This window comes from Micropterus dolomieu, linkage group LG12 (genome assembly GCF_021292245.1).
Source record: "Micropterus dolomieu isolate WLL.071019.BEF.003 ecotype Adirondacks linkage group LG12, ASM2129224v1, whole genome shotgun sequence".
NCBI lineage: Eukaryota > Metazoa > Chordata > Actinopteri > Centrarchiformes > Centrarchidae > Micropterus > Micropterus dolomieu.
The window spans coordinates 15,312,594-15,327,227 of NC_060161.1; the positions used below are offsets into that span (position 1 = coordinate 15,312,594).

At 39.6% G+C, this 14,634-nt stretch overlaps 1 protein-coding gene across 5 annotated transcripts in view; it reads left to right on the forward strand.

Annotated features, from left to right (window-relative positions):
* The window catches only part of pcxb (pyruvate carboxylase b), a 326,653-nt gene that overhangs the window by 104,386 nt on the left and 207,633 nt on the right, over positions 1 to 14,634 (forward strand). For all 5 annotated transcript variants that reach the window (XM_046063782.1, XM_046063778.1, XM_046063780.1 and 2 more), the window contains exon 11: positions 9,046 to 9,208. In XM_046063782.1, the coding sequence (XP_045919738.1) occupies positions 9,046 to 9,208 (163 nt within the window). The remainder of the gene's footprint in view (positions 1 to 9,045; positions 9,209 to 14,634) is intronic.

Below are 14,634 nucleotides of genomic sequence, written 5' to 3' on the forward strand. Positions count from 1 at the left end.
TAAAAACAATTCACAGTCATCATTACTTCCAGCTGAGGCACAAGGAGGGGTTGGGTTTACCAGCTGATCCACAGTCTTAAACAGAAACCTGGGATTGTGTTTATGTGTAGTAATGAGTTCAGAAAAATAGTGTGTTCTCGCATCCTTAACCATGTTATTGTAGTTAATTAATAAATCCTTCAGACTGAGGTAATGGACTTGGAGACTGGATTTTTTCCATCTGCGCTCTGCTTTCCTGCATTCCCTTTTTAGGCTGCGAATGCTGTCATTTATCCAGGGTTGCTTACTAGCTTTAGACGTAGGCCTAACCTTTAGAGGAGCAGTAATATTTAGTGACGACAAGCAGATATGATTGAAGTGATCGACCAGATTGTTGGTGTTGGGATCGGACAGGTGTTTGCTTTGGGTCTGAAAGAATGCGCAAAACTTTGAAACACTTTGTTCATTAAAGATGCGAGAACACACGGAGCTTGGTGATGCGGCATGAGTAACGGGCGAATCGCAGCTAAAAACAATACATTTGTGGAATTAGTGGACATGACCATATCTGATCACAGAGGAAATGCTGACACCCAGGGTAAAAACCAAGTCCAGTGTATGACCACGGTTATGTGTTTGCCCTTTGACATGTTGTTTGAAGTTAAAAGAAGTGGCCATATTTAAAAAGTCAGTTGCATTAACATTGTTGGGGTCATCAACATGAATATTAAAATTGCTACAAAGAACAACTCTGTCATAATTTAAAACCAGAGTAGATAAAAATTCAGGAATTTCTGATAAAAATCCTCCAAGCAGTTTTGGGGGGTGATAAATTATAACAAATATGATAGGTTGTTACTCGTGACTTGTAACCAATCAGCTAGTACTGTGGGCGGGACATTGCGCTCACCACTCTTTGGGCTCGAGCAGACAGAGGCGGCTGCATCAGAGCCAGACGAGTGCATTTTTTAAATTAATTGTATCGGCTATCTGTCTTTGAAATGACCGATGCAGATTATTGGAAATATGCTGAACATTGGCGCCGATAATCGGCCAGACCGATTATTGGTCGACCCTTACATAAAACCAGAGGAGGCAGTGTCTGTTTACATCAAGATAGAGAGAGATAGATTGATAGGACTTTATTGAGGGGAAATTGTGGCGTTGCAGCAGCAAAATTGACACAGATTACAAAACATTACAGACCAGACATATTTACACAAACCAACAAAATTTCCTTTAAAAAATATATTTACAGATCTGAGACGTATACACAAGAGCAGCTGTGCACATATGCTATGGAGGACTGATCCTGACAAATTCAGAAATAAATAAATCCTCAATAAATAAGCATCCGATTAAATGCACAAAAAATAAAGTAAATAACTGTAGGCAGTAATTAAACTATACAAGGAGACAAATGTGTATATATCTTTAATTAGCTTCTTGACTTATTCACCTTTGTAATAAGTACCTTATTTATTGTCCATTATAATCTTCAACTTTATTTAATTACTTTTTAAAAATGTATTTATTTGTTTTAATATTTTTGTTTTTATTCTTCCGTTGCATTTTCTACCCTATTTATTTCCCCAATGGTATTTATTTCTGCCTGTTCTTTTTACATTTCTCTATGCATTTCTGCCTCATTATGCAAATAAGGAGGGGCTGTGTCTCAAGGGCTGAACTTCTCTCCTATTGGTGGACCAGTGAGATGGGAGAGCTCTAGGCCTACTCTACCTGCACACATCAACAAGCTTGTTCCTCACACAGTCAGATGGCTTCCTTCAGTGCGCTGAGGTGTTTAGCAACTCTATTTGAAGACAATACTACGTCATGTCTTCCTTCCCTTTTCGTGTGGACGCTCTGACAGTGCTTTCAGTTTGCTGCATGCACTGACACAGAACTGCGATTATAGGGAGAACAACATGGTCAGCTTGCTGCAGCTAAATCTGGAGTGCACTCGTATTCAATTCTGTATGGTAAATTCAGTTTTAACGACGCTGACAGGCGGAGTTAGACTTTTGTCTGTCTGTTTCTCTCTTTACAAAGACGCATGTTGCAGTCTTAGAGTCAGAAGGCAATGTCAATAGTACACGATGTGAGCACCACATACGAGATAATTTATACAGCATGAAAATATTAATTTTGATTATATTCACAGGAAGTATAAAACCTGTTACATGTGTCTATTAAAAGTAAAATAACACAGTAAAAATGTCAGGGAAATTACTTTACTTAGATTTAAGTACTGCAGTTGTACATTTGTACAAATACCTTCCTACCTTTCTGATAGGAAGTCTTCTTGAGGTGGTATAAAACATTTCTCCTTAAATTCTGATTTGAGTTGTGGACAACTATGACATGAATTAAAAAATGTCATAGTAGAGAGGAGCCTAGTAGGCCTACTTATTTTCATTCATTACACGAGGAATAAACTATGCAGACAGTTGTAAAAAAATATTGAATGTTCTCCACTTGTTATCCTGTAGTTACACATTAATATTAGGGATGTGGGCTATATCAAAAGTATCCACTGTTCTCCCATGCTCTAACACACAGTAACGACGAGATGTGTGCTGTTCTCCCATTCTTCCTCTGTATCTACACATAAACAACAAGGCATGTTATTTATTTGAGCATTTATTTATTTCTGTATTTATTTCTGAATTTGTCAGGATCAGTCCTCCATAATATTCAGGATGTGCAATTAGTATCACTTGGATTAACTATGGTGTAATGTAACATTCACGTGTCCTTCAGTCTCATCTCCCTGCACAGAGGAGAGAGTTGTTGTGTTTTGTAATGGCAGTGGGTAGAAATGCCTTCCTGTAACGGTCCTTGCTACAGCAGAGTTGTGGAAGTCTCCAGCTGAATACACTCTGCTGCTCGACCAACAGGTTGTGCAGCGGATGTGAAGTGTTGTCCGTGATGTTAAACAGTTTGTGTAACGCTCTTCTCTCCACAACCGGCTACAGAGCAGACCCCAGCACAGAGCCAGCCTTCTTTTTGTTCAGTCTCTTGCTGTCACTGGCTCTGATGCTGCTGCCCCAGCAGATGGCTGCAAAGAAAATTGCACTTTCGACAACTTACTGATAGAACATCCTGCTACATGCATTAAAGGACCTTAGGTCCTTTAATGCAGGGGAATCATTTATTTTCACTATAAGTAACAGTGACTGAACGTGCGACTCTTTTGCTCATGGATTTTATGCACTTTGTGGAATAAAACATCTAAAAGCCAAAATCCGATCAGATGGGCGATGCTTGGACAAAGTCTTATCAAATGGGGGTGCGTAGTCTAATTTGTGTCAGTTTAGGGGTCCTTGATGTGAAAAAGTTTGAGAACCACTGCTTTAATGATGCTTGGTGCTCAAACACGGATGGACACTGTTTAACTGTTTACCAGATGTGGAATTTTCATGAAGTTGTAAAATGATAAATTAATGTACCTTGTAGCCAATGCTAGGCTGAAAATAATTTGGGCTTCCATGTGATTCTGCAGTGTAATATGTATCTCTTAGCGGGTTGGTGAATGGTGATTTCCTCAGAAAGCAAATGTAAGATATTTACAAGCATATCAGAAGCCTTAAAAGCAAGGTTGTTGCATAGACAGGAGTACCAAATGCAAAATGATGTACATTGTTGCGAGATAAACATACTGACAGAATTTCAACAGATTCAGAGAGTAGACATATATTCTGATATTTGTGGGAGTTAATTCATTTTTCTTTTAGATTGTCACAGATCAGATATAAACTTGGCAGCTGTTTGGAGGCCCTAAGCAAGGCAAAGGCACAACTGGCAAACAGTCAGAAATGCCAGGCAGAAAAATGAACATGCAATATTAGGCTTGACATCTTTAAAGATTTATATATTCTTTAGCAATGTCAGAAATAAAGAATATTTTTACAACTTTAACACACGAAAACCTCCAAAGTGAGGGGAAACAAGGCCCTAGTAGGAGATATTAAAAAAGTCGATGGCAAAAAAATGATATTTAGTTTGTCCAACAAAGGTTAAAATCAAGGGCAACTGGACTTGGTTGAAGATACTGGAAGACGTTTCGTCCCTCATCCAAAGGACTTCTTCAGTTCTGACTGACTGGCAGGGAAACTCAGCTATTTAACCTCAGTGGGGTCGTTTGCCAGGATCATCGATACTGTTGTTTCGTTAGTGTTCCTGGTTGCTGTAACGACAGTCGTTACGGTCGTTAGGACTACCCGTGGCCAAGACTGAACGACCGTCGTTGGTATCTTCACCTGAGGCCAATAGGTTACGTTTGTTGAGTTTCCTGGGAAGTGATGAAAGGACAGCATTGTAAGCGGGGGATAAGTGGTGGCGTAGACCCCCTCCTCTGTTCAATGACGGCTTCTCGACCCGGGTGTTAGATGGCTTCCTTGACACCTTTTTCAAACCATCCATCTTCTGTCTAAAATTTGCACCTGGTGGTCCTCAAACGAGTGTCACATTTAATTGTCAATATCTTTGTTGACAAGAACCAAGCTACGACTTTTCACAAGGTTTATTTCTATTACTTTCTTGGGCTCTTAGTATATCAGAAAAAGGAGTGATTTTCCACTGTGTTCTGTTTAGCTTGTTGTAATGTGATTATTTGCTAATTTAGGAAAATATCCTCTACTAAACCTCAATATCAGCTGATATAACAAGGGCCTTAAGGCAGGTCCTCCATTATTACCTAATGTAATCTTGAGGCCCTGTACTGTAGTGGGGTCCTGAGTCAAAATCTAGTTATAAGACCTTATTATTTCAGTTTATATTGTGCTTACATGCTGCATATTCCTAAACACATTTGTGTTTAATCAGATTTCCACCAGCTAATTGACACAGAGCAAACCTTGGGCCAGGTAGTGTTGTAGCTACTCCTTTGGTTCCTGGGGCTCTATGCAAAATATAATTAAACTGCCATGTATAGTCTGCTGTGTGCACAGTGCTTGATGGGTACTTGCATGATGGGCAACATGCACAATATAGAGAGAGTTGGAAAAAGTGGGGGGACAACCGCTTTTAGATTAGATTTGAGAATAAGCAGGTGGAACAACTTTAGTTCAGATTAGTTTTGGTCAAATTCTGTTTACAGCAGGAAACGTGGGAATTGAACTGCTCTGTTTTGTGTCTACTTTTCATAATCCATTTTATGGTCAAACAATTATATTTCTCAGACAGGACACATTTATTGAGTCCTAAATAAAAATAACCATATTACAGTTTTCCAGGCATAAAACACATCTGTATAATAAGACTGTGTTAATGTACAAATCATGTTAAGCTCATACATTACATATGTAACTTGTATATGTTAAAGACCGTTAGATGTAGATTGAGTGGTTTTTAGAATGGTTTGTCTTGCATTTTGACAGCAGCAAACCTCCCCGAACAGAGAATGACATTCTTCATCATCAAGCAGGGTCATAAAGCATAGAATAGCTTGTTTGATGTTTTGAACAAATACAAACGAAATGCACTTTTTGGGCAGCAGTGAATATAGATGTTTCTTTAAATCTTTATTTTTTTATTTAAATCTCCACTTCATTGTCCAATTAAATTGCTGATTCTCTGATATGATAATGTATGTGGAATTGACATCTAGCAGTTATTGAAGCCATAACTGTATCAGCTCATACTATGTGCAGCTAAATAAATTATTCCCAGTCACTTTGTCTCCGTATCAAACTCTCATCCCCACTGCTGGCGATATTGCCCGACTCTGCGTCTGTACAGATGTTTCAGGTCAATCCTCATCACCATCTTTAGTTAATCCTCTGTGTTCTCCAGCACTGGGTTTTGCAACAGTTACAACCCGCAGTATTTGTCATCACACTCTTATTGAGAATGAGCATGTGCTGTTTTGCGTTTTCCAACCCCTACTTTCACTGAAGGCGTATCACCCTCACCCCCTTTCTGTGTAGTTTGGCCTTTGTGGAACTTGCTAATGATACAAGGGACTTTTCTCTGGTAACTGGCTGCACTGAGGGACAGATGTTGCTGCAGGCTCTTTAATTTGTCTGAGTCAAATTAGTATACAATGAATTTCATAAACCCTCGAGGGTCCTCCATTCAATCAGTTTTGCCTTATGTTTTGAAAGTAGAAGAATTATGTGAGAGGAGGGAAAAAGTAGGCCAAACATGATTTATATGTAATAAAAGTCATGTTCATGGATGGCAAGTGTCTGACTCTCCACTCAGGAAATGTTCAGTTGTTGCCACTGAAATGTGTTTGTTTGCATAATATTAAAGGACTTCCATCTCTGGGAAAAGGCAGCCTTTATAACACACTGTCACCTCATAAGTTAGTGTTTTCAAATTTGGATGCTTGTCTTTTAGTGCTGTTTTTTGTTCTTTTGCCTCCCTTTTCATGAATATGCAATACTGGGTTAATGAGTGAACTACTGACATAACAAATTAATGAGCAAACACATGCCATATTTTAGCTTTAGTTTACAAGAATGGATGAGTAAACACAGGAGTCAAAAGATCATCACAAGTATTAAATGTATGATAAAATGTATGATTGAGCTGAAATCTAAGATAAGATGGACTTCATTGTCCCAAAGGAGACAAAGCAGCATTACAGGGTTTCCCTCTAGCGAACTCTTTATTTAGGTCTTTGATGGACCGGGGGACAGAGGAGTTCTTAAAGTGGTTGAGCCTGCACTGGGTAACTCTGAAGCATCTACCTGAGGAGAGGAGCTGACACTCAGATTGGAGGATATGGGCGGGGTCTGAAATAATATTGTAATTGTCTAATTATTGTTACATTACTCTCACCCCAACCGGTCGAGGCAGATGGCCGCCCACCCTGAGCCATGGTTCTGCTCGAGGTTTCTGCCTTATAAAAGGAAGTTTTTCCTTGCCTCTGTCGCCTAGTGCTTGCTCTTGGTGGGAACTGTTGCTCTTTTATGAAAAGCGCTGTGAGATAACTGTTGTTGTGATTTGGCGCTATATAAATAAAATTGAATTGAATAAAGACGGCCTATAGTGTGGGATGCTGCCTGACTTCCATTATTTTCATGGCTCTCTGTGTCAGCTGGGCAATCTGGGCTTTCAGCTGCACACAAGCAGGCTGATACTACGGCATGGTAGGAAAGAAGCAGCACTTTCTGGTTGACACCAAAGACCCTCAGCCTATGAAGGAAGCCCCTGTTGGACCTGTTGGCAGACATCTACTTGCACACTCCATGTCAGTTTGCTGTCGATTTGTATGTCCAGGTATTTTTTAGTAAGAGTCAACCCGGGCTATGATCTGGTCATGGATGACGACTGAGTGGTCTACAATGGATTTGGAGTGTCCTCTGTTTTATTAGTGTTGAAGGTGAGGAAGTGTTTGTCACACTGGACAAAGTTCTGAATTTCATGTATGTATCTGATGTGTCAGACATGACACAGGTTACTTTATTCTCAAACATTAACTCTTAGCCACTGTACATTTCACACAATAGGAGAGGCACAACAAATTATTTTCATATGTGGTGGCCTTAAAGGGCTGTAGCCCAGAGGAGCTGATTATTTGCTGGACCACACAAGGACTAGCAGTCTGAGTCTCATAACAGATTGGTATCCTAATTACACAATAAAGTACTGGGGAAACTCGGAATAATTTCCATAACTACTGTTTGGGGCATTGCTCATGAAGTGATTTCTTCTTGTCCCTTTTTTAATGTTGTAGGATGTGAGTGGAGCGGTCTTAATTTCAAAAATACAAACATATTCATGAAAGTGTAACAAAAACATGACGCTAGTGCCTGTCCAAGTAATCAAGAGTGGATCTGCTTTTTCCACAAACACATTTCACAACAGGCTGATGCATAATTGTCCTTCTGTTTTGGCCAGAATGTGGATATCTGCAAATTGAGACGTTAAGAAAACTGAAGCCAAGACGGTGTCCAAAATCTGAGCTTGTTTGCTAATGTGTGTGCTTTCTGTCTCTTGTTCACCCTTCAAGAGGGAGAGGCTTCCCAGTTGTGCTAGTGTGTGTGTTTGGCAGCAGATTGGGTGCAGGGACACAGCCATTTTAAGAACAATGTGTCCCCACCCTCTGTGTCTGTCCATTTCTGCATTTAAAATGGGTGTAAAAAAACAACAAAAATACTTTCATACATTATAGCTATGCGTTAAACTGTGCAATCATGAAGCTTAACCCACAATGTCTCATTTGAGCTTTACATTTAAATAAATGCATACAGATGAGCCAAAATTGATGTTGAGGCTTACAACTCGTGGATGTGGAAGAATACAACGTATCTCTGTCCCTCTCGCATTTAAATTCTTTCTAATATTGGGTAATGACTGAATACAAATTTGCATAATGTTCTCCTATTTGTATGTGTGCAAGCATTTGTTCCTGGGTAAAAATGCAATTTTAGATATCTGAATAAAACATACTGTACAGTTGGTGAGACAGACCAAATAGCATTATGCTGTGTTTTCAACTAAAAAATAATTTTTAATTGTCTACATTTTCTAAAACAAAACTAAAGATTTTTTAGATTTCAGGTTTTTATTCAAACTATGATTTTTATATTTATTTTTTATAGTTTTGCTGATACCAATTTTTGCATTACAGTGTGATGCTTTACCATTTAGCTGTTAAGATATTTATCATGGGGCTAATCAGTATATACGACACAAGCAGTTGTTTTTAAGTGATGTTTTTTTTTTTGTTTGTTTTCATTAGTTAAATTGTATTTTCCATATCTGCTTCTTTGTGACTTATTATGACAAAGGTTTCTTTTTTTTTTTTTTTAAATATACTTCGAGGGATTGTTTTCTTGTCATCCATTCCAAATTAATTTGGTCAAATGAGAAGTGCTGGAAAAATCCTCACTTCCACTGCAAATGTCCAGCCCATTCTGATTTGAGGCCAAGATGTTTGTATTGAATTAATGACCTTACTGGTCTTTTTAAACCTTGGTGTAAGCAGAAAACATGTTCTCCACAGCGACATCAGGGGAAATTAAGGGCTATTCACACAATGTTCATGGCTTCAATCAATTTATTCACCTCATCACCTCACTCACTCACTCACACTCTCTCACTCTCTAACAGTGTGGACCTGGTGCATGCCCAGCTGCATGTGTGTGAGGGCCGCAGCCTGCCAGAACTGAACCTCAGACAAGACAAGATCCGGGTGAACGGCTGCGCCATCCAGTGCAGAGTGACGACTGAAGACCCAGCCAGAGGCTTCCAACCAGACACCGGAAGGATTGAGGTAGGGTTCATCTTAGAATGACTTGAAGGCCTTTACCTTCATAACCACATGTGGAACAATTCCTCCTCCTCCTTGAGACGTCACTTGCATACTTTCTCCAGATTTTGTAAGTAGAGATGATTTGGTGAAAATATGGATATGCTTGTTTGATTTATTTAAATCAAGCCATGATGCTTTGAATTTAGTCTTTATTGCCGTGTCATGCCAAACATGTAGCCCAACCTACTTAAGATTAGAAATCACTACTACATATCAAACATCAAAATAATTGTCTGTGCTTTAAAAAAATCTATTTCTGATTTTATCTTACTAAACAAAACACTTCCCCAGTAATAAAGACCATAGAAACCTAATTAAACTCATTTTGTGTGTTGAACACATTCTTGGCACATTCTTCTTCTAGACTGAGATACTGTCGAGTGTCATCATTGAGTGGTAAAATGCCAGATCCAAACCAGGCATATTAAGCTCTTTGCTTCCAGAATTAATTATACACCATAATTCTCTCTCCTTAAAATCATGCTAAATTTAGACGCTTTTAGTTTTATTCATATGTCAAACACACTTTTAAAGGCTTCTTCCTTGCGACATGTTGAATGTATGCGCTGTATATTTGCTAAATGCTGTTAGCTAAACTTAGCATACATTTTACATGGCTCTTTTGTTTATCTTCTGATTTTTTATTTATTTATTTTTTTTATGCAAATGCTTTCTGTGGTAATTAGTATGGAGTGTGCCCTTTTTATGAGGGGACCAGTGAATTTCTTTAGCAGTGTTCACATACGAGAAGACACCAAGGTCACTCTGAGTGCTGTGTGCATCCAGGCACATGTCCTCTATATCTATATACCATATATGCCATTTCTCATTGCGTCTTGCTGATGAGGTCCCTGGATGATTTTTGCTGTCAAGTCCTTTTGCCCTTCACCCGAGACTGTACACCCACCCACTCCTCTTCTCATCCTTTTCTTCTTCCTATCATCCTCTGCCCTCTCCCTCTTCTTGCTAATTCTCCATTAGCTTTTATATGCCTTGAGTGTCGCAAAGCCCTTTACAAATAATTAAATGGAAATGAAAGCCAGTTTGATTAAATTAAAATGTTAGATTACAATTAAAACAAGGTTTAATAAGAATAACAGCCATTTATCACAATAAAAACGAATCAAACCGTGTGTTAAAGAAAATGTTAAGAGGTAATGGTGATTTTAACCTCAGCAAATCATGTTGCTCAAAAAGCCTTGCTAGCTCAATGGCTATGACTGGGTTGTGCTTAGACTGCAGCCTAGACTTGAGGGGAATAAACGTAACATTAATTCTGTAACAGTGCAGATAAGCTGGTGGTGGTGATGGCGCAATGGATAAGACTATGCCTTTGGTGTTAGTGACCCGGGTTCAATCCCCCACTGTGACCCACTCACCATTGTGTCCCTGAGGAAGACCCTTAACCCCTCGTTGCTCCAGAGGGGTGCGACCTCTGACGTGTATAGCAATTGTAAGTTGCTTTGGATAAAAGCGTCAGCTAAATGAATAAATGTAATGTAAAGCTAGCAAAAATAAGTAAAATAATGTGATGTGCACTCGGAGTCCTTCAGTATCCTGCCAGAAGTCTGTGATCTAAAGCTGAACAGGCAGGGGAAGCTGATCAATGTTATAATAATATTGTGTGCATGTCAAACTTACTGCAACTATACATTCCTGGAGACCCTCTGATTTCCAAGTTTCACCACCTTCTTACGGCTTGTTATGGATGCTGTGGGGGGAAAAAAATACAGCCATTGCTGCCTGGTGACATGTGATTTTTGACTCCTTGGATGTGATTGAATTCGATTTGCACCAGTGGCTTTCCAATCAAACAAATCATCTCTCACTTGGTTCTGAGCGAGGGGGAGAAATAAATGGTTGTGTTGTGCACAGAGATTTATTTCAATTGAATTTGAGTCCATTAATTTATCTCCCAGTGGTAGTTGTTTTAGTTTCTTAACAGTTTATGTGGCTCAATGATCACACTAATTTTTTTTTATTTTTACCTGGATGAACTGCCACAAATAAGATGAAGCATTTGTCTGACAACTTAGCTTTTGGAGCTGTATTCAGATTAGCAGTATATATTTAAGAGTCCCACCCGATCTAGGGATGCAGGCCAAAAAATATAAGCTATTTAAATATCATCCCCGTTATGTAGCTTTCTCAGTTTCAGGATGCATTACTTCTCACTGTGATAATAGCTGCTTGCATGATGTAGTGCTTTTCACAGCAACATGTCTGAGAAGAGTAGCCATGGAGTAGCTTGTGACCTTCCCACTTCAAGGACTTTCTGCATTGTTTCCACTCCATATTTTCTCTGTTCAGCTCTCTGCAGCACTCTATTCTTCCATCTCACCTACCACTCGTCTTAAAATAATGTACATATTTTTCACATCCTTGTCCACTCTTCCACCCATTTCTATCCCACTGGCTTTCCTCTCATCCTTCTATCTTTTCCCCATCTCTTACCCCACCTCTTACCCCACCTCCCTCTATTTCTCTGCCTTCCTACACCATTTAGCTGTGCAGTTGAGCTATGAAATGTGTCAATACAGCAAGTTCCATGATTTTGGGCTTGAGTAAAATGTCTTCATCATCCACTTATCGCACTATGGGAGTAAAGGCTTTTCCACTCGTCCCTTTTCACAGATACCCCTCAACAGGATGCCCAAATCTTAAAGAAGTAAATGGCTAGTGGAATACATCATGAAGTACATGTACTCAAGAAGTAGGGGAGGACGATAAGAGATTGAATGGGTAGAAATGGAAGAGCTCAAGGAATTAAGACGGGGGAGGAACAGATTTTTCATACTGTATATAGAGACAGTAGACTGATGGGTGTTTGTGAACAAAACAGAAGTAAAGGTCCAACAGGTCGAATCAGTAATAGGTACACCCTTGTTTTGCATTGCTTTGACTTCATTTTTTGTTCTGGGGAGAAAGTACATAAAGGAAAAAGGCATACGAGAGATTTCTATCTTGTTCTCTCATCTCCTTTTAATGGAGCTTTTGCAACGGGTGAAGGAAATGGGCGAGAGAGACGGAAAGCAAAGAGGATACAAGAGAGCAACCGAAGCAAACAAGGTAGCGTTGATGGTGTGCGCTGAGAGCAGTATTTAAAAACAGCCATTACTCAGCTTTTTGCTTTGCTTTTTTTTTTTTTAAAGGTCTGACCCACAACTGCAGTGTTGCGCTCCTTGCTGTTGGGCTGTGCACAATGACTGTCTGGTGCTGTTCATTAGAGTGCAGACAGTTTTCTATTTTGTGACAAGTAAATGTTTTTCAGTCAGTTCACACTCTGAAAACACTGTAAACCTAACATTTGGGTGGCGAAGAAAAGAACACTGGGTGGAAATTGCACTTAGAGACTAGGACTGAACCTGCTGTGAACAGTTGGTTTGAGTACTGACACGGGTTTTTATCATCAGCTGACAAAACAATCTCAATTCAAGGTCCACCTACTTTTTGCTCTAGAGCTTTTGACAGTATGGGACCACATCTCATTTGTTATCATCAAGGCTGAGTGATGGTCTTCAAGGCCATGCTCAAACAGAAAACAGCAGCGTGGGGGGGGTGCATCCCCTCATTCATTTTAATGAAACCACACAGCATTAACACAGCAGGGGTGCCGACGCAGAGAGCTCTGGCAAGAAAACACAGGGTTTTACAGCAAAATAGTTTAGGTTAAACTTTCCACAATGTAGTGTAATTTGGTAAGGTGCTGTGTTGGCAATCAGATACCTGGCAATCGCAAAGACGGAGGATAAAATTATTGCCACTGATACATTTGCAGAGCTGTTAAATGCTTCCTCATAGTTTTATAAATCACTGTGCTGTCTTTTGACATCTGATAGGATTGTATTGGAATTATAACTCTACAGCATCTTGACTTTGTATTTAATCTCAAACCAGTACCTGAATTCACCTCTACCAACGCAATCCTTTGCATGCCAATTTGGAATCTGAATGCCTGGTGAGCTAGTGCCTCTTGTGGCTGACAAATCAGTTTGTAACATGGTGAATAATGGATATGCTGGGTAGTATCCAAAATGCACAGCAAGAAGTTAATATTGGTTTAAATCTATAAATAAGAGATGTTTTTAGACCTAAATTACATTTAAAAATTAAACTTTAAATCAAAAATGCATATAAATTAAAATACATTATCTACGATCATATAAATATTAATCAAGCCTCATGCAATACTGAGGACCAAGAAGGAAGAATAGTTTTTAATTGGCATCACTGTGAGTGAAGGAATTTTGCAGCTCTGTGAGAAACGGTCTGCTATAACGCTACTCTCATATTGGGTACATTGCCTTTTCTTATGCTTTTTAAGGTGGAACTGTTAACATGCGAGGCAACATTATACAAACAGCAAACATAATACGGTGTTTAGGCAAAGAAGAAGACAGAAGTGGTTCACAGAGAGGAAATAAGACTAAGGTGTGTAACGATTGTCATTTGCACGAGCTTAGCTGCAGCCCTGTCGACAGAAAGACGGGGAGGGATTGACTGCGTGCTTTGGGAACAAGCAGGAAGGAAGGGGAAGGAGGGGGGCGGGGAAGAGTATTAAAGCAGCACCTTGACATTTTGTATTTTAATCCATTTTTCTTCAGCGGGCACTCGTCACATTCAATGTATCCGCCAACCTTTTGGCACATAAGCTGTGTGATCAGTTTAGGTTGAGATGGAAAGCTGATTCCAAGGCGCACGAGTGGGAAAAGCCTTTACTCCCATAGTACGATAAGTGGATGATGAAGACATTTTACTCGAGCCTAAAATCATGGAACTCCTGTAAAGTAAAGAGGGAGAAATATGGCTTTGGGAAGGAAAGACGGGGGGAGTCGGATCTTTTTTCATACTGTAGTGAATGAAGAGGGCCATGAGCTTTGTCTATATCTGATAGCATCAACAATGGTGCAGCAGTCGCACTACTTTTGTCTCTTCATCTATCTGCTGATATACCCATCAATCTCCTTTCACAGATATGTCAATTTGTGTACTGAATCACTCAATTTCATCCATCCTGTCCTCCAAACCCTCCTGCTTTCTCTCTCTTGCCAGTGATGTCTTTTCTCATAATTTCTCATTTATTTATTGCCTTATTTCCCTTGTCCATCTGTTGATATTGTCTCTTATTTCTTCCATCCTCTTATCCCTCTTTTAACATTCCCAACACCTCTTTTCCTCCTCCTTCCCTTATTTTTTTCTTTTCCCCTCTTCCTCTCCTGCCGTCCCACCTTCTCGGTCTCCACAAGAAGAAAGCAAGTAATAAGGCCAAATCCTGCTGTTCCCCTCTCCACCCTGTGTTCCACCACCTCCTGTTACTCAGCACCTCATCTCATTTCTTCCTTTTCCTCTCCCCCGCTTTGTCTTCTCTCTTTCCTTCCTTCCTACTG